This window comes from Nipponia nippon, unplaced genomic scaffold, assembly GCF_047370975.1.
Source record: "Nipponia nippon isolate SJK-2023a ecotype South Korea unplaced genomic scaffold, ASM4737097v1 scaffold_4, whole genome shotgun sequence".
Classification (NCBI taxonomy): domain Eukaryota; kingdom Metazoa; phylum Chordata; class Aves; order Pelecaniformes; family Threskiornithidae; genus Nipponia; species Nipponia nippon.
In genome coordinates, this window is record NW_028262358.1 from 29,832,527 (window position 1) to 29,852,223 (window position 19,697).

Here is a 19,697-nt window from a genome sequence, read left to right on the forward strand (position 1 = left end):
AACAGGGTATCTTCTAAGCAGTGTTGGCTGTGCAATAGGTGGCAGCCTCCTCTCTGAATCATGCATAAGCCTGTGACTCAAACCACTATCTTTGGGTTGAGATGTAAAAGTTGTGCTCAATTTTTTTTTTTTTTTTTAAATAGTGCTAACCTTGGGTTCCCAGCCAAGTTCCAAATCACAATTACATGACTTGTGATACCTACTAAAATTGTCTCCAGAATTTCAACTGTATGTGAATATCTGAGCTACCCTATGCAGTAATAATCCCACTCACCACTTCAGATATAAAAGTAATCTGTGCTGCTCTGGAAACAAAGTCACAATTCTTTATTTTCTGACCAACCTTTGTGATAGTATTGTATGTAAATTCCTCTAGTATTCCACCATTAACTGGCTACACTCCTCTGCTCCCTGAAGCAGTCTTTCCACATCAGCCTTAAGCGAAGCTGGTAATGCTGTGAACACTTTTACTGATTCTTTTATTGGTGTACTAGGGCTGGAAATCTAAATGGACTATTAACCAAATACTGACTACTTGATATTTATATTGAATGAAATACAATATTGAAAGTCAACATTAATTTTGAATAACCTTTTTTTTTTTTTTTTTTTTTACATTGACTCACTCTGAATAATCTCTAGTAGGAGTGACCAAGCTTCCTCACCCTATAAGCCACCTACCAAATGTAAGATCATTAAGATCAGGACCTCGCCTGATTTTTTCCACAGCTATGCATAGGGCTGAGAACTGGTAACAAATGCTGATGCATAAGAAAAAAAGGGAAATGGTCGTGGAAAAGGAGAAACCAAAGTTACCTACACATTGCAGAAAGAGCATGGACTCTAGCAGGCAATTGCACAGTGGCCCTAGAATCAGGCACAAATAAGAATGAACTGTGGCAGGGAGAGGATGGAAACAAAAGTGCATCGCACGCCTAGCAGAAGGAAAGCATGCAGACCGGTGCATAGGGATTTGCATATGCAATTATCTCCACCAGAGAGAGAACAGAGCACACACTGTAGGGAAGGTGTCCTAAAAATGCAAGGTCCTGTAAGACTTCTTTAGATAAGAAACTCAAGCTTCATGAATTCAGAAATTCAGCATATCCCTGAGACTTAAAGATGGTTTTGTTTATAAAATACGAAGAATGACTCTGTTTGTCCAGGAACAATATTCTCAACAGAGATCATAAGAATCCTAAAGCATCTAGCTACAGCTGAAATTAGCTCCAGCACCTTTTAAGAAAAGAACCTGTTCACTGCAAATCACTTAAAAAAATAAATATGTGCTGGTTTATGGTAGGAGATAATGTTTTCTCAAGAGGACAAGCAGAGTCCAATTTCAACTAGGGCTGATGATAGAAAAGATCACAGCTTATACTAGCATTTACCAGCTGCAGTATCCCCCAACCAGAGGCACACATGGATTCCTAATTACTTCTTTCTGACCTACACAAAGACCATTCTCTTCTTTTATCCAAAGGTCACTTAGTAAAACCCCCATGGTGTTCATGTACTTGAGAACTTAATATATACATCTTAATTAGATGTTGCAATATCAGAATTTAATTTTAAAGGCTCATAATAATGACGCACGTTCACATATGCCCATGCACTTCTGTGCACACTCAAACACACAAATAAACAAATTCTGGTGGTCAAAATTCACTAAGCAGAAAGCTTGTTTGGCACATGCTGAATGTAAGCAACAATGTAAAAGCAGTTCTTAATGATGCAGAGGTATTAAACTACCACTGACTGAAAATTTGCACGGCATTTCAATTAGATTATTTTTAAGAACAAATAAAATTATGTTTTAGCTGTGGCTTTTTACATAATATATGGGGGCAAGGTAGAAGAAAAAAAATCAGGTTTTAGACATTTTTTAGAACACATGATTTGTCTCCACACTTTGTGAACCAGAAGTCCAAACTGGAAGTGATGTGTGGCACAAAGAGAGCTGCCAAACAGAAGGAAACTGAGAAAAGTGGCCTCTGGAAAGTCTGGCAAAGTTTTCAAAATTCACTGAATTCCTCATTGAAAAACAACATGAAAACCAAAAAACTGAAGAATACAAATAAAAACTTGCATGCACATAAGAGGCAAAACACACCAATTGAAACCCTTCACTTGTAAAGAACTTCTGAAGCATACCTTTTTCTTGAAGAAAGGGGAGAAAGCATCAAATTAATACAAGTATTCCTGTCTCAAAAGGCTGAGCAGGCTGTTGTCAGAAAAATCAGTACTTGCATTTTGAAAATTGACAGCATCAATGTTTCAAAAGCTCTCCCACTGCTTACCTCGTTGCAATGTTGTAAGACTCTGGATGAATACAAGTTTGGTCCAAAGGATTGGGCTGTCGTGAGGCACACGGTGTTGGTTTGCTCTTTTTTTTACCCTGTGCACCTGCTTTAGTCAAAAGTGCATGACTTCCAAGTTCAGTTTTCTTACTACTGTCAGAAATCAAAAATGGACACGTCATTCTTAATGAACAAGATCCTAGCCCAGTGCCCACATGTCAAAAACACAATCAGACTTTTACATAATGTTCATTCTTTCAAAAAAACAAGTACAACCCCCCTAAAGGCTCATTGTGGGTGAATCTTAACAATATAATTATAGCATAAAAATATAATGGATCAATGTATGCATAAATTAATTTAAAATAGAAACAACATTGGGAAGGGATTCTGTGCTTCATCAAAATTTCTTCATGATAACAAGACTATAAAGAAAACACTACACAACCTACTGTATCATTTGAAATCTGGATAGCATCTTCTGTCTGTAAAATGGGGACAATTGCATTTACCTACCTGACAAAGATCTTATGAGGATACTTTCATACTTAACTGTCGATCAATAGTCTGCATCATTTTAAATTTGAAAAATTTATAAACAAAATTTCCTATTCATTCCATCCTTAGGTAAGCAAATTGCATCTCAAGCATGTATAGGAGGTTATATATGCATACAACTATAGAACAAGGAAAATATGTGAATGCTTAAACATCAGAACTTCTTAAGCCACATTTTATTGACTTCATATACTTAAATTTCTGAAGAATTCTGCTCAAACATAGGCCAGGTCAAAATATGAAAAATTTCAAATCAAAAGAACTCAGACCAAGATTTGCTTAGAACAGAAAAAAGCTAAAGGTCAAATCTACCACTATTTCAGAATTTATAAACCATTTTTGCAAAAGTATCTTAATACAGCTTTCCTTAAAACTTAGTGAATACATTACTGACTCCTGATCCGTTAGCATTTGGATTGGGCTTTTCTTTTTATTTAATTGGCTGGCTAATGCAAGGGCCCCAAAGTCTCGAAGAGATCCATGGACAGATTGCCCTCATTGATAGGAAGACTTCACAGAAAACAGGAGAGAGAGAGATCTATCTTCATGTGTGTAGCATATTTACAAATGGCACACTTCTTCCCTTGAAGTATCCCTTAAGTAAAAAAATGCTCAGGATACAGTAAAGGCAAATACTCCTACTGACAAAGGTTCCTTTCTTGCCTCTTTTTTTGTTTGTTTTTGTTTCCTAATCACAAGTGGTTCCCGCTTTTGCAGGACAAAAGAGAATGCACTGAAGGACCCGGAACTAGCACTTGCACTTCAGGCTCTACGTACACATCCACTGTCAGCAGAAATGCAGACGTAACTTTCTCTTCCCATATTAATTTTTAAAATAACTACTATTTGCTAACTTCCAAGTACAAAGCACGAAAACTAATTCACACAGCACTCTATAGCCATCAACATGATCAGAGAGGACAAAAACGAAACCTTCTCAAAGTCCATTTCAAAAACATTTGGTTTTGCCACCTGGGCCCACAAGAAATGTTGTGGAGGCAATGGTGTTAGAGCTTTATTTTGGCCTCAAACTCCAAAGTTATAGCAGATTTCTCAGGTTATAGAGTGTTCTCAAGTTTTATGGAACCTGACTAACATCAGAAGCATGCTCCAGCAAGGAAAAAAAAATACAGTGTTCTTAATCATTTCACCAATGAACTTTTGGAAAATAAAAAACGGCATCAGCCTTTTCTTCCTCTGTTGTATTGCAGCGTTCACTAGAACAGATCTGCACAACGTAGGTCCTATCGATCATCTGCAGCCTTGAAAACAATTTCTTTGGTCTTCTGGTGCTTACAGTGCACACCATTTGGCCTGCAGCATGTGCCTCCCTGCCAGATGGGCAACCAATCTGTATACCTTCCACCTGGGCAGTAAGCCAGTCCTAATGTGCCTACCTCCTGCCTGGAAGTTACGTGTGTGCTGTTTGGCCAGCAGCAACTGGGAATATAGTATTGCTTCTGAGCATTGGGTTGGCTAAAAAATAGCATGTTCTTCCCAGGAAAATATTTTTTGAGAAGAGTCAGCGGCAAAAGGGTGGGGATGGTGCTACCACTGTGCCCTTTCTTAGATCTTTATGTTGGAAGGAGAAATGGGAAAGACAGGAGAAGAGACGTTGCCTTAGAAAGGGCACTTACAGTTGTGGAGAGGAAGGATTTCAGGCGAAGAGGACAAGCACAATGAATGGTTGCAAGAGTGAAAGGCTTGGTACAGATACAGGGAATGAGATGGCAGGGAAAAGGATGACCCACTGTTAACAAACTGGAGTTGGGAAAGGGCCTTTTACACATTTGAGATACAAGGCAGTCACATCATGCTTGCTAGGCACAGGAGTATAACACAAAGCTTGGTCCAGACAGCTTATTTAACTTTCTCTCTCCAGTGAAAGGAATTCAAACTCTCAAAAAATCCACTCTAGCTTATGTTCTGCAGAGTAATCTTTACCACATTAAAATGAAGTTACGAATCTCTAAATTATGCCTGAAACACAAGATTGTAAGGGTTTAATATCTCAGATCATGACACTGCCGCATGCCCAATTTCTTCTACCAACTCAGTGGCAGAATTTGTAAGTAAACTTACATACTTATAAAAACCCTGACTTACAGAGTATTAGGCTAATAAACCATGATTATTGAGCAGAAGACCTATGTTCAACTACTGACTTAAAGAACTTTATTTGTTAAGATACTGTCTTTCAGAGGGAAAAGGCCTAGGATTCCTCAAATCTCAAGCCTGAATACAAAACAGAAAGAGATGAAGTCTTCTCATAATATTTTGGATAAATTAGTCAAGATAGCCAACATCTCTATTACCTGCAGAAGGTCTTTATATATTCTTGATTGAATCTGATGAAGCCAGCGCACTGTTGGAAGGATTTGGGACCCAGACCTTTAACTTCCTTGAGCTGTTCTCGGTTTATAAATGGTCCATTCTTCTCTCGCCATTCAATTATATTTTTAGCCCTGTTAGCATTCAGTCCTGCAATGTGTCTAAGAGAAAAGTTTACAGAATACATTTATTACCATTGAACAGTCATTAATACAAATCCTGTCCGTTACCAGGATACACATTACTGTAAAAAATCTGCTTTACAAAGCTTAGAAACAGGTAAGAAATTTGCAAATAGACTCCCAGACCAAAGGCATCATCTGAAAAAGGATCCCTTCTCTTAGTTCTGTGGAAGGAATCCATTCAAGTCAACAAAACTTGGTACAGCAATACGGTTCTGCACATACCTAACTAGTAAGCCAGGGACATGTAATTTATGATCTGTTGGCTATTTCTGTAATGCCAGTTCAATTTGTCATCTTATGGCCTGCCCCCAGCTGCCCTCTTCAGGAAACGATGTGGGAGGAGGGTTCAGGACAGATAAATTGTTCCTGTGAGAACAGTTCCCTCTCAGCTATTCTCTTCCAATGGTACTGCAACACCTTGCCCCAACATGAAGGGCTGACGTCTGCTATCCAGCCTGGGAGCAGCTTGCCTTCCTCACACAATTTAACAGATCCACACAGCTTGTTCCTTTTCTCTCAGCTGCTCTTGAGATAAAAGAGCAGCTGGGAACAGGCTGCATGAGTTGTTCTGAGGGCAGCTTGGATCTGGCAAAGAACTTACCTGTGAAGTACAACTGCAGTTAGCCAAGTTCCTTTAGGAAGCAGTGGGTTTGCTGCACATTTTCTGTATGTACATGTGAGTACAATTTTCTGTGTATGGAGTACGTTAATCATAGAAAGAGGGAAAAGAGCTGTGGTGGACAGTTACTCCTGGCACTAGAGAAGGAAATGTCACCCATCTGGCTCTATATAATCAGACGCCACTGCTGTAAGTCAATGGCAGCAGGGACCTGTTTGTGGAATGGCATGGGCTGATTCTAGAAAAACACCACCAGCAAACCTGGCAAGAAGAGTCAAAAATCTTTCCATTATTCTCATCCTCAAGAAAAAGTTAAAAAAATAATCCAAAGTTGGTGAAACCTCAGAATTAAATTGGAGAGACACACCTTTAACTGTAGACAAAATATTAATCATTAGGAATGGAATTTTCTCAAAAAATTTCTTAGAAACATTATGAAATCCAGCTTATTTACACTGACAAAGGAACATGACACAGAGTTCACAGAATTTTCCACTGATGATCTCAAATCTTTCAAGTACAATACTCAGCAGTAATGCAATTACTGTAGCATTGTCACGCCTTCCACGTGTAATACATGTCAACAAGTATATTTGATGCATCAGAAAGCATGAGCAGAAAGCCCTGTTAGCTTTCTAGCTAGGGTGACAATTTCATACACTGTACATCTGAGGGAAACTTAGACCCCGATCTGCACAGAACAATAGAACTGAACTGCTGAGGATCAAGTTAGATCCAGAACTTGATGCAGCATGTGTATGAGCATCATAAGTCAGGTGAATTAGACCAAACAAAGTATTTAGCCAACATGGTTACCACCTGTAACCATGACTGGACAGTGCCACTCCACGTTCACAGTTTTGTAGAGACACAGCAGCACCTCAGCCTGGTGCCCTCTGCTGAACTGCACTATATAGTTGCACCCTGCACAAGGCTGACAGTGCTCACCCACTGCACTTGCTCAGGTAGGGTTTTATTCACGAATGAAAGCTGGTCAGCCTCATTTACCAATAGGTACTGCTTTTTTTCTTACTAATAGCTGATCTAAGTCTGAAAGAAGGTAAGACAGAAGGTAAATCAGGAGTCAGGCTAAGAATTAGACATAGACAAAGAATATAGAAAACAAAGTGGAAAAACAAAAAGAATAGACAGAGAGCCTCTTCAAAGTATGGAAAGACATTTTCAAGAATGAAAATAAGGGGTTAAAAAATTAAAGAGAGCTAGCAAGAATACATTTTTCCTAACTTTGATACCTAATATAATTGTCACTACCTAGATTATGGACATTCTTTTTCTTCCTCTCCTACTACAGAGGATGACAGCAACACTTTGCTCTTCTGAGAGACTGCTCAGCTAAATGATTCTCAATTCTACACACTCAAAAGAGAGAATGAGCTTTTAATTTCTAACCAAAAGAAATAAAATCCAGAACATTTTCCAAGTAAATATGGTATAACTACTTAAAAAAAAAAAATCAGTAAAAAGGGATAAATTTTTCAGCAGTTTCCCCTTAAATCTTTCCTTTTCTCCTTTCCTCACTCAACTTTTACAACCTGTTCCACTTAGCAGTACCTATAAAAATACCTTCTAAGAGACAAAGTACATTTGAAAATCCCTTTCTCAGTGTAAAAATACAAATTAATTATAACAAGTTTTTCTAAAATTGCAGCGTTGGTTCAAAATTTTTAAATATTCGTTTATCTCTGAAGAATAGTTTTACCCTGGAGAATCACACATACCCTTAAAAGCTGACTCTTAATGATCCAGTGAAATACTGTCTTAATGTGTCATTTTCATGTAATTGGCAGCTTAACACAAGAGCCATTTGCTTCAGCTGAGCTTGAGTCAGATGGCAGACTAAACAGAGACTCTGTGATCCAGAGCCATGTAATTACTGGAATAGGAAAGTGTTTGACTCACCTTAATAGTATTTCTGAGCAGATGTTAATATCAACTCCTACAAAGCTGACACACTCTTCAACCACACTGTCCAGAGTTGCTTTGAGCAAAGTCTGCGATACATCATGCTGAGAAACAAAAACGGAGATATCGGGTTACTGAAATATCGAAGCATACATAAATAAGAACTGCAAACAATGCTAACAATAAAATAGTTGCTGGAACTTATCAATATCTTATGTGAGGGTACCAGTTAAAAGCATAAATTGTAGAACATATTTTTAAAAGGTCTCCAGTACCTCTTTGCAACATCTTTGTCATGATACAAATCCCTAGAATAAGACACTCTTCAGATTACTGCATTTTTTTTGTTTAATAACTATTTCCATGCCTCATGTAAAAACAAAGCTATATTAAACATATAATGATTACTCAAAAGGAGTAATGCTTCTGTTCATCCACTATGTCTCGTCTTTAATCTGACATTCATTTACCTATAATATCAGTTTATTAAAAATAAGACAATATTTTAAAAATAAGGATAAAATATCACAAATGCTGTACTTTTGCACCTGCACACACAATATTTGCAAAATTGTCCTATTTATGAGCATCACACTACAGTACAGTTATTATTTACTAAGAGAACAAGCCAGGTATTGTATGAGGGTGGGCAATACATAAGGTACATATCAGCCCTGCAGCAACAAAATGTTTCAGATTTTGAACAGATATTTCTGGGAAGATTGGCAGGTCCTTGACCGAAGCACCACTAATGGAAATTCTTCCAGGTTTTCCATTATTGTTCGTAGTGTTTCCCCTTCCTCCCCCGCCCCAAGAAAATCAGTCACACTTGTCAAAGATAAAAGTTCTGAAGCTCTAAGATTTCTTTTCCTTCACAATGTAGGCATACTTCAATCTATAACTTTTAGTTTCCCACACAAGCCCATCAGTGCTTAGAAGTCTGACCTGGAGGGAGAAGCCTCTCTAAATGCAGGAGCTAATTCAATCACTATGTTGGCTTAGCTTCAGGGCTCTTATACGTCACTCACGTAAATCTGGGTTGATCTGTTGTGGTTTCGTGATGCATTCATTTAGGACACCAAGCTGGGCCCGAGCCAAGACACCAAACACTTCATCCAATACTTTGTTTTACCTTCTAAGCCATTCAGACCTTTTAAAGATTTCATAGTTATATTTAACGTGCCAACAGCATCAATCCCAATCTACCAATATTGGTAGTTCGTCAAATAGTGGTTAATAACTGAAACAATCGTAAAACTTACGGCAACGTATTTCATAGCCCCCTCATTTCAGGTAATGGTAATGTGATGTATTTTCATGATGCGATATATAATGAAGTTACTTACAAACAGGAAGCGCAAATTTCACCAATATTACTCCTCCTATATAAAGTTCACATGCATAAAGCCATGTACATGCATAAGTACTTGCATTTGCACACAGTCTTGGCCTTACAACCACAAGCTTACTTGTACACTTTGCAGATCAATTTCTACTTATTAATGTGTTGCTACTACAACACAATGGCTTCTTTCCAGAACAGAGATACAAAAAAAAAAAAAAAAAAAACAACAACAAACCAACCCACACCCTAAAAAAGTCTTATGTTTCTATTTTTCTGACTTACTGAAGACGTAGCTTCTCTTAGTGAGGATGTTCTACACAGTCCCTCCTCCTGCCACCAGCCAGAGCTAGTAGAGGCTTCTAGGTCTCACACATGCTCGTGCGAGGACGCATTTATATAACATAGTACAAGAATCAGAATAAAACTGTTCAGAAACAACACCCACATTTTCTCTTCTTTGGCAAGTACAGTTGCCAAATGCTGGGCTAGATTTTCCAGGATGAACCACAAATTAAAAATTTAATAAAATAAAGATACTAATTTAACAATTGTTTTCATTGTGATGGAGGAAGCAAGAGGAAGAAAAAAAAAATGCAGGTTACTCAAAATTTCCATCTGCTTTCAGGAAAGGCTACTGACTCCAAGGTACTTGGAAGCTGATTATCAAATTTCACAAGTTCCATTAACAAGTTCCATTAACCGTAGCAGTTCTTGGCCACCGCTAAAAAAAGCATGGTCTAAAATAACTACTCTGAATATAAAGTAGGGTCTGTGGCAGAGATTGGGGTAGACTGCTGTTCCAGTCTCGTTCCTTAAGATGATGATCATTCTTCAGAAGGAATAACACGCAGTTATGTGATTCAAAACTGAGACATTCTTCATCGCCTCTACAAGGCCTTATAGCATAGGGTGTAGCAAAGAAGGTAATCCATAGATTTGGCCTAATCTTTCCAAGCAGTTCTTTGGATGAGACTTGAGTCAGCAGCTTTATTTCCAGTGTGCTGAAAGTGAACTTAGATAGCAATTCAGCCAACTATACTCCCCCCCAAACCAGGAAAGGATATATCACATTCAAAAGCAAAGTGTCCTGAAATACGTCTGCCAGTGGAAGAAAGACCAGCGCTCACAGATCCTCAGTTTCAAATGCAAAGCTGGCATTTATCTGAACATTTAAGTTTGTGGATGCAATAGTTTGTGTAAAATTCAGGTGACAGAATACACAGAGTTTAGAAAACCTGTGATATTCAACTCCCCCCCCGCTGCCCGGAAGACAAGGAGTTCTCAGGTCTCTTAAAGATGATATGCATCTTTTAACTTTATTGCTGCTTGACAGTCACCATTAAAAAACCAAAACAAGACATCCACACGTTGTTCTTTATTACTCCAACACATAATAGTCGTACCACTTTGAATGGACATCACAGCACGTATGTGAAGGTATGGATAACGAAAAAGCGAATGGGTAGATCTGACAGAACAGGATAAGCATAAGACAGCATGGCTAAAACAATCCCTAAGCTACACATACCTCAGAGAAGTAAGATACATTCAGGTAGTGAATGATGTTAAGTTGCAAACACTAGGAAAACTTTCCAGATGGCAAATCTGCCTCCAAGATGCAGCTACTGATCATCAGTTTCCTTTTGCTACGATGAAGAAATTTCTACATCCCTCTTTACATTGGTACAAAGCACAGAGAAGTGTTCTGAATTGAGTTTATAAAAGTAGTTAATTAAAAACATTATTATCCCAATATCATTGTCAAGACTTCCTACTGCTAACAGGTTACAGCTCAGAAAGGTTTAAAGTGCAGTGCATTTTCCAGTCTTCCAAAAATTTCACTCATCTTCTCAACTAACGGAGGTTAGATGATATTATATACTCCTATGTACTATTTATATGTACTGGGCTGGTGTCAGATTATGCAGACACTACTAGAAGCACACATACTCCATGCTGCTCACTCGCTACAACAGGTCTGTAAAGACAGGAATCCCTCTCAACTGTTGCATTAAGCACATCAGGATAAAACCTGTGCAGATAAAGCCCAAGTCCAATATGCAAGGCTACTTTCAAAGTGCGCTTATGCAGAATTTTATGCTGCACAGCCTCCAACAACCCCTGCACACACCATTGTGGTAGATTGTTGCATCAGGTGATACTCTGCAAATCCTTCTAAATAAAACATTTTCATATTAACACTAACTCTGCACCCCTACGCATGAGGGTGTCCCCAGTAAAACTGTATTGTCTTTTCTTTTTAATCAGCATACTTTTATTTATTAACTGTCTTTAGCTGTGGAACAAATACCACAACTGCCCCCACAGCTCCCCTTACAAAACCAGGAGAAACTAGCTCCCTCAGCCAGCCAAACCATTTGTACCAGGAGCTTCCTCGGAGTCAAGCACAAAAGGTGCCCTGACAGCAATGCCTAACAAGTAAGGAGCACGACCTTTGGTGTGATTTTCAAACATCATCTTGAATTTACCACCCAAATAAATCACTAAGGTTTTATTGAAAGGATACTCAGAAATGACAACCATTAAAATATTCACTGCTGATCTGGAGATGTGGAGCAGAACACTTCATTTTGTATGATGATCTCCAAGCAATAAAAAGGATTGATACCCCCACTTTATGGGAACTAAGGCCAGCAGAAATACGGGACTTGCCACAAACTGTAGGATGTCCAGTGCAAATCTGCAAACTTTCATTTATCATCACTCTCCAGAAAACAAAGCCACCTTGCTTCACGGGTAGCATTAGGAAGTACTTAGACATCCGTTTGGTTTGAGTTTTTTGTGGGGAGGACTATAGAAATTAATCTGCCCTTACAAATATCAGGCACCATAACTGTATTTTAGTATTTGTTTTCTAAGGAATTATCAAGTGAGCCAGGGAACAAGATACATAAAATTAAATTACTTGATTAACTGAAACTGCTACAGTAAATAATTGTAGTTGACCAATAAATGAAATTCAAACATTACATTTTTCTAATATTTTTATAAAGATTATCCTAAATATCCCAAATGTAACTTACATTCATGAACCTGGAAGAAAATCAAGGGCTGCTATTTTGATTTCTGGTCATGATTACTGCTCAAATTAGTCTGTGGTGAATTTGTTAAAGTTACCAGAATAATATACTGCATATTTTAAAACCACCATTCTGCAAACCCGTGCTAAAAAAAAAGAACAACCCACAATATAACTTCATTTCATGTATTTTCATTAAACACAGCACAGAGTGTTTAACACTAAAGAACAGTGTTTAAGAACACCTGTCTATTACGCACGTGATAGTTTTGTCCTATTATTATATCCCCAATACTTCAGCTATCTTTTCTTTTTATATGGTATAAAGCAGAGAGCAAGGATCATTGTTTTGTTTGGTTTCAAGAGCTACGAACACTCACTGGAAATCATTAACATTACTAAAAACCTATCTGTTCCTCTGGAGGGTGAAAGCCATTTTCCAGTTTCAAAAACCTGTTGATTACACAAAAGGAAGGCAGTATTTTAAATAGCCTCTCAGTTCAGTGCAGTATACCAGTAGAGACACTGAAAAAATACATTTGTCATCAGCATGACAAATTTTTCAAGTCAAAAAACCAATGTTCACATGAAGCTGGAGGCTGTACTTAGTCAATCTGCGTAAGCATAGATGGTGGACCAGTAGACTAACGAACTTTGCCTGACCAAACACACTAAACACTAGATTACTAGTGCTAGACTAGAACAACCCAAACTGGCAGCTTTTACATGGAAGTAAATTACAACTCTAAGCTCTTTACCTTTGGCAACCTGAAAAACCCCCACAAATACTAAAACAGTACACATAACTCTAATGCATTTGGCAACCTTTTCCTGGTCCCCTATAAAAATAATAATTTCAGAAAATATGGTATGATTGCATGTCTCTCTAAAAGACAAATTCAAACAGCTTAAAATTCTACTACTACACACAGCAATTCTTAAATACTTACTATTTTATGTTTACAAACTTTAGTAGACATTGACACAACCAGCCCGTGCATTGTTATTACTTTACAATGCCCAAGAGCCAAGCAAGGCACCTTCCAACGCAGTTGAACAAGGTCTATTCGTACCCTGCTGAGCCTACAAATGTAGTACAGACGTGACCTAATGATGCTGGTCACAAAGCACTGGGGAAGGGAAGAGTTCTCAAGTCTGGGCAGCAATCTGCAGGTTCTTGACCCCGGCTCTGCATTACAGTATTATAACAAGATCAACATTCATTCTAAAAAAGACCGAGCTGAATGTCAGACAATCTGTCTTGGTTTTTGATCAAGTTATACCTTACTTGTCCTTTGAATCCAAAAGTCAGCCTTCAATGAAGTAAATGCAGTTTAATTTCTTCTGTCTTTAAGCAAGTCCTGAAACAATTCTAACACCTCATAAAACATTATTTTGTTGGTACCTACCATTAACTTCTGTATCCATGAATTTTAATATTGGCATGTGAGACTAGCCAACATGCCTCTTGAAAAAATACTTTTTTTTCTTTAAAAAGCAGTATAACTGTGCAGCCTGAATGACATTTACTGAATGAGAAATTAGGTGGGACAACACATCCAAAGCGAAGTTCAAAACTATTATTTTAGAGAATTCAATCCATGGAAACGTGTTTTAAAATTTAAAAAAAAGGGAAAAACATTCTCTACTAGTGCTGTCGCCTACATACAATCAGCTGCATTTCAAATGCTTGTGAAACCACAAAACCAAAATGCATTCAGGACAAGCCCTTAAGTACAGCAGGACTAATGTAACACAAATAGTCTAATGATAAGTACCTTTTCATGTGCAGAATTAGAAAAAAAAAATTAAAATGCACCTTACACGTCAGGTGGAAACGTTGGAAAGTTCAGGTGGGGGGTTTTAATCTCCAGTGTCCTCTGGAAAATCCCTTTCAGTTAGATTCTAAGAAAACCAGCTTATCCCTCTGATGTTTGATAAAAGGATCTAACTTCAAGAATTTCTTTTGAAGATTGTTTGTGGGTTTTCCAAATATTATATTGTTATAGGATATATTGTTATCCTATGTACTTAACTCTGACTCATTTCTTGTTTTCAAAAATCCAAATTCTGTTTATTTTAACAGCATATTACTATTACTGAAATATCCCAAGAGAGAGAAATGGATTTGTATTTTCAAAGAAAACGATAAAACAAAACCAAAGTCTGTCAGCTCTGACATTAAAAAAAGAAAACAAAAATGCACACTTGATCATGTAAATGCTTCAAGTTACTTGCAAGTTGCTGGAATTCATCTTATATTTACTTGTGCTTGTGTCCTAACAGAAGCAGTAACACTGCTAAGCTTGTTACACAAATTCAAACCCATTGCTAATACGTCTGATTCCTAAAGCTAACTTCTTTGATGTGAGCAAGCTAGCAGAAAATGACATATATCCAAAACCATCTTCCTCTTTCCAGAGCAGGTACCAGTTTTCTCCAATGCATATTGTTATGTGACTAAGGGGTAGCAATCTGAATCGCAATTATAATCAACTGCTTAACTCCTGGAGATTTCAGTGGGACATTTTCCAATAAGTAGCAAAGGTGATTGCCCAAACTGCGAGGTGGAAAGTCTACATCTCAATTTCAGTCCAAAATTGTATTTTGGGGCTGTTAAAGCTCTACAAATATAGGGTATACCCTGCAATACTACAGAAAGATAAAGCAAGGACCACAAGGAATAAAGTTTCATAGATCACATGTCTGAAAGGCAATAAATTCAGTTGGGCATTTTCCTGAAACGTGCTGAAGGATAAGAGGAAAAAAAGATTACACTGATAGAGGGAGAAGGAATAGTACATTTCTAGAGGGACAAGACAGAAGTCATGAAGCCCAGGTGAGTCTGGTTTTCTGTGGGAATTCTGTTTAGTCTGAAGTCAGAGACCATCCAACCCCCTGCAGCAGATGGGTGAGGAACAGCAGCTCCTGGGTATAAAGTTCCAACACAGAGCAAGGGGAGCCCCCAGGAGATGTAAGAAGCTTGGTAAAAGTCTATATAAATACACACACTTCTTCCAGCTCCACTGAAGACAAGTTGGAGTTCCTCTCGCTCATCTCTAATGAGGAATGCGATACTTGCAATATTATAAAAAACTAGAGCAAAATTGCAAGGTCATTTAGGGGTATTTTCTAGAAAGAAAAGATTTGTACAGTTGATACATACTTCATCATATCCTAGATGTCTAATATAAGAAACTTCTCATGCTCACTGGCTTTCTCAAAGTTAGTATATAAACACACTTAGCAATTGCTACAGCAGGTGACTCATATTAGCAATGCACTGAGAATATATTTAATACAATGACATATCCATTCCCTCATTAGAGAAGAATGTATACGCCAAACTGACATTCAGCAGTTTTTTAATCCCACACCAACAGAATTAGTCATGACACAACTAAGAGGGGAAAAAATTTTCTTATTTAATGTGACACCACCTCCTGAAATGCTTGCTGGAAGAAGCTTTTAGGTAATTTGACTTTCCTCAACCCTTCGGCCCCCCTCCCCTCCTTTTTAAAAAAAAAAAAAAAAAAAAGCAGATCAGTTCAAATTGAATATTCTTAAAGAACACTTTCAAATCCTGCTGTTCAGTTCTCTCCCTCTCTTCTGTTTGGCTCCTCCTTTGCTTTCGTCAGGCACTCCTCCCCTCTGTCCCCCCCAACCTCTTCCACTGCATAGCTAAAGGCAAAAATAAACTAGGAATGAAACAAAGTGCAAGACACTGTCCTGCAGAAGACAAAGCCAAACTCAAATAAAGCAAGCTTATTTTCTCTGCTTACTAAAAAGCATGCACTTCATTTTGATTGACATATGGCAACTCAAAAAAGTCACCCAGGGTAGTGTTTATTGAAGACTGAAAACTGACAGAAAACCAGGAGACGTGAGAAAACAGAAGTTTGTTCAGTACCGGTGTTTATGGGTTTGACAGGCAGAGTACATAAGCATCTATTGTGTCCTTCACATCTTTGATAACTGAAACTAATTTCAGCACCGCTCATTACATATAACAGCAAGTTATATTTAAAGCAAAAGCATAAATAATTAATTGGTAAAAAAAATCTCTATGATGTAGTAAGTTTGTGCCATTTTAAAAAACTGCTCTGCAGTAAGCTTAAGAAAATTCGCATTAAAATGTATATTTAGTACTTTTCCTATTACATATATAGCACAAGAAAAATGTTTGCACATTAGAGGTTGAAAAGTTGACAGGACTGAATAATAAATTAGCTGCACTAACTTGTCAGCACTAAAAAAATTAAGTTCTCAATGACAATTTTTACAAGTGAAGAACATTTTTACAAGTGAAGACAATTTTTACAAGGACACCAACATTTTTCTCATTCTCAAAACCAAGCGACATTTCAGAACCACCATCACTATTGACAGTATATGATCGTTACTACTAAAGTGATTAGCTTAATATAAAAAGCGAGAAATTAAAATGAACTAGTAGAATGGCATAAGAAAGAATAATGCATGTTCTACCCGGTACATGGAAATAGCAATTGAGTACTCTTACAATATACATACTTTTTTAAACAAATAAGATCTCAGCAGGTAGGAGGGAAAAGCACAAATCAAAGAGCACTTATTTTCTCAGTATCCCTGACAGATGCTGTGATTTGTAGCCTCATAACATAACCCTTACTTTTATTCAAGGTCTGGAAATTCCTTCAACAGGCTCCGTTAAAACATTACAAAAATACAGTGTTTAAATTATTTGTAAACATATAAAATAAGATAAAATTTTGTAGTGCAACAAATTAATAAAACTTGCTTGGAACAAAGTTTTCTTACGTATTCTCTAGTGGAAGATTTGTAAATAATCATTGCATTACAAAGTTGACAAGTTACAAAGTTAGAGCTTTCAACTATTGCATATATGAATATATTCATTGCAAATGTGTAATCTGATAGCAGATTACACCATCATTCATTTTAAAGACTGACCTCTATTTCCCTTGCAAAATCTTTTTTTCATGAAGGATCTAAAGCTTAACCAAAACAAGTTTTAGGCAAGCTTGGGAAATCATAAAGAAATAAAAGAAGAAATAAAGTATTTGAGAATTTAAGATTTAATCCTTTAGAAACTCCTAAAAACTACCATTTTAAAACCAGATATCATTATGAATTCTAATTATAAAAGCATTTAGTCCAAGAAGCAACTGTACTGCCTCAGTTTTGGTTTTGCTAGTTTGCAAGGTAGGGGGAATAGAATTCTCTATTTGTATGAACATTTACAACTGCAAGCTGGTATATGATCGAGCAAGAAGGGAACTAAAACCATCTCTGATTTTGCAGCACTTAGGTCTGCCTCCCTCCATTTGCAGAAGTATACCCTTACTTCACAAGGTGAAGAGCAATACAGAATCAAGGCCTGCTTCATTGAAATCGCTGGCTGATGTCCCGCTACGTTAATTAAGGACAGAAGTTCAACAGAGGCTTTATCTGTGCTTTGCAGGACTGGGAGTTAAGAGATGAGGTACCAGATGGATCAACCAAATGATTAGCTAGGCTTATTCAATGTGTATCTGCTTTGGCAAATTATTACCTATACTACAAGAATCCAGAATTTTTAAATACGAAAAAAAAAAATCTTTATTATTGGATGTTCCTTTCTGTATGGAATTTGTATTTTAAGAACACCATAAGATAGTTGTTCTTCTAAATAACCTAGCTTAAGGCATCAAGCTTTGGACTTTTCCTCACAGAAGGCAGAAGTTGCTCTGATCAGAAATTAGACAACTGAGACACCTTAGATCAGCTATGGCCAAGCTTCACCTTCTGGAACACATAAAGCTTGGCAGGAAAGCTCAAGTGCAAGTCTTGTAGTGAGGTTTACAGCACATGCCTGGCTAGGCTGATGCAAGGAGCAGAGTTAATCCAAATCATGGCGAGATGAGGAAGACAGCTGTGCCTGGCAAGTCATCGTCACTAATTTTGGCCCAAGCAACTTCTACCCTCTGATGCAAAAGAAGGATACATGGACAGCTAATGCCATTCCCAACCTGCAAACTCATCTCAGAGCGAGATATAACCGAGGATGCAGGTCTCAGCCACGCAAAGATTTGGTGTGTACCACCTGAGGTTCAAAGGTAATTCTTGCATCCAAAAGCAATCCTGCAAATACACACTTCTAAGTTTACTCAACTGCAGCAAAGACCTACCAAAGTTTACTGCTAAGCCACTTCAACATTGAGCATATGCTTAAGTGCTTGCAGGATTCAGTCATCTTAATTAAAAAGAGAATCTAGTAGGAGATTGGAACTTTTCACTGACTATGGTAGATAGTTCAGTAGACTTAGAACAACAAAAATAATTAGCTTTTCATATGATTGTAAAAACTAAGAAAAGTTCAAGGAGGACAAAATATGAAACTCCATTAGAGGAAAAGTTTCAGAAAAATCACTCTAATTTTTACCCTTTAAAAACACAAGCAGTCAAGAATGTGAAGAGGAAAATGCAGACTAAAAAGTAACAGCATTGGTGGTTCTGTGCTGCCCAGAATTCTCTTCCATCACAAAGCCAGAACAATTTCCTCCTAAAATTGTTAGCTTAGGTTATTTAAAACATATCAGAAAAAAAAAAACCCTAGTCAGCCCACATCCTAAGAATTAATTTAAAATATATATATATATATATATTTGATGCACAGGTTAAAAAAAGTTATACAAGGGTGTTTTAATTGCAATATTCAGACTGCTCTGTCTTCAGGTACATTTCAGTGCCAGGCAGAAGACGTGCTTTTTGACTCACACAGGCAAGGATATAACGCTTTCAGCAGACCAGGGCTAGCTGCAATTCTGAAAAGGGGTTAGCATCCTGTCACAACAGAAAGAGATCAGAGTTCAGAGATGATGTGAAAGCTTATCAAATCTCAGCTTGCTATTTTTCTACCACAGCAAAGCTCTCAAGTTCATATGCCACAGTTGGAACACACACAGTTTTGATACAGGTTTAAAATCTACATTCAACAATATCATTTTCTCTTTCAAAACAGATGTAAATATTGAGAGGTTTTAGCTGAATCAGGAACTTAGTGTTTCAATATTCCTTTCTAAACCTTTACATATATGAATAAATGTACACATACATAAGGCATTCATTTGAGGTGATCTGCTTAACAGGCTTCTGTCTTCCTTTGAGTTCTATTTTCATTTCTGTTAGCCTTTTGACTATAGAAAGACAGAAATTTCTGGGTGTTTTATAGCGTAAATATAATTAGGACTAGACATCATTAGAATATGCTACTAGTCTAAAGCAGCATGTATATGACTTTGCCCATCACGAAAGACATAGGATCCACTTACATGAAGTTCTATGATTTGTGCCTCACTGTGATTAGCAATGAAAAACGCTGAATTGACTCTAATTCAGTCTTCTTTAGGACACG

At 37.4% G+C, this 19,697-nt stretch overlaps 1 protein-coding gene across 5 annotated transcripts in view; it reads right to left on the reverse strand.

Moving 5' to 3' along the window:
* The window catches only part of SRBD1 (S1 RNA binding domain 1), a 131,277-nt gene that overhangs the window by 13,210 nt on the left and 98,370 nt on the right, over positions 1 to 19,697 (reverse strand). For 4 of the 5 annotated variants that reach the window (XM_087775133.1, XM_087775135.1, XM_087775134.1 and 1 more), the window contains exons 19-21: positions 7,914 to 8,020; positions 5,174 to 5,350; positions 2,301 to 2,453 (exon numbers count right to left, since the gene is read on the reverse strand). In XM_087775133.1, the coding sequence (XP_087631259.1) occupies positions 2,301 to 2,453; positions 5,174 to 5,350; positions 7,914 to 8,020 (437 nt within the window). The remainder of the gene's footprint in view (positions 1 to 2,300; positions 2,454 to 5,173; positions 5,351 to 7,913; positions 8,021 to 19,697) is intronic. The other variant, XM_087775137.1, reaches the window with a different exon arrangement.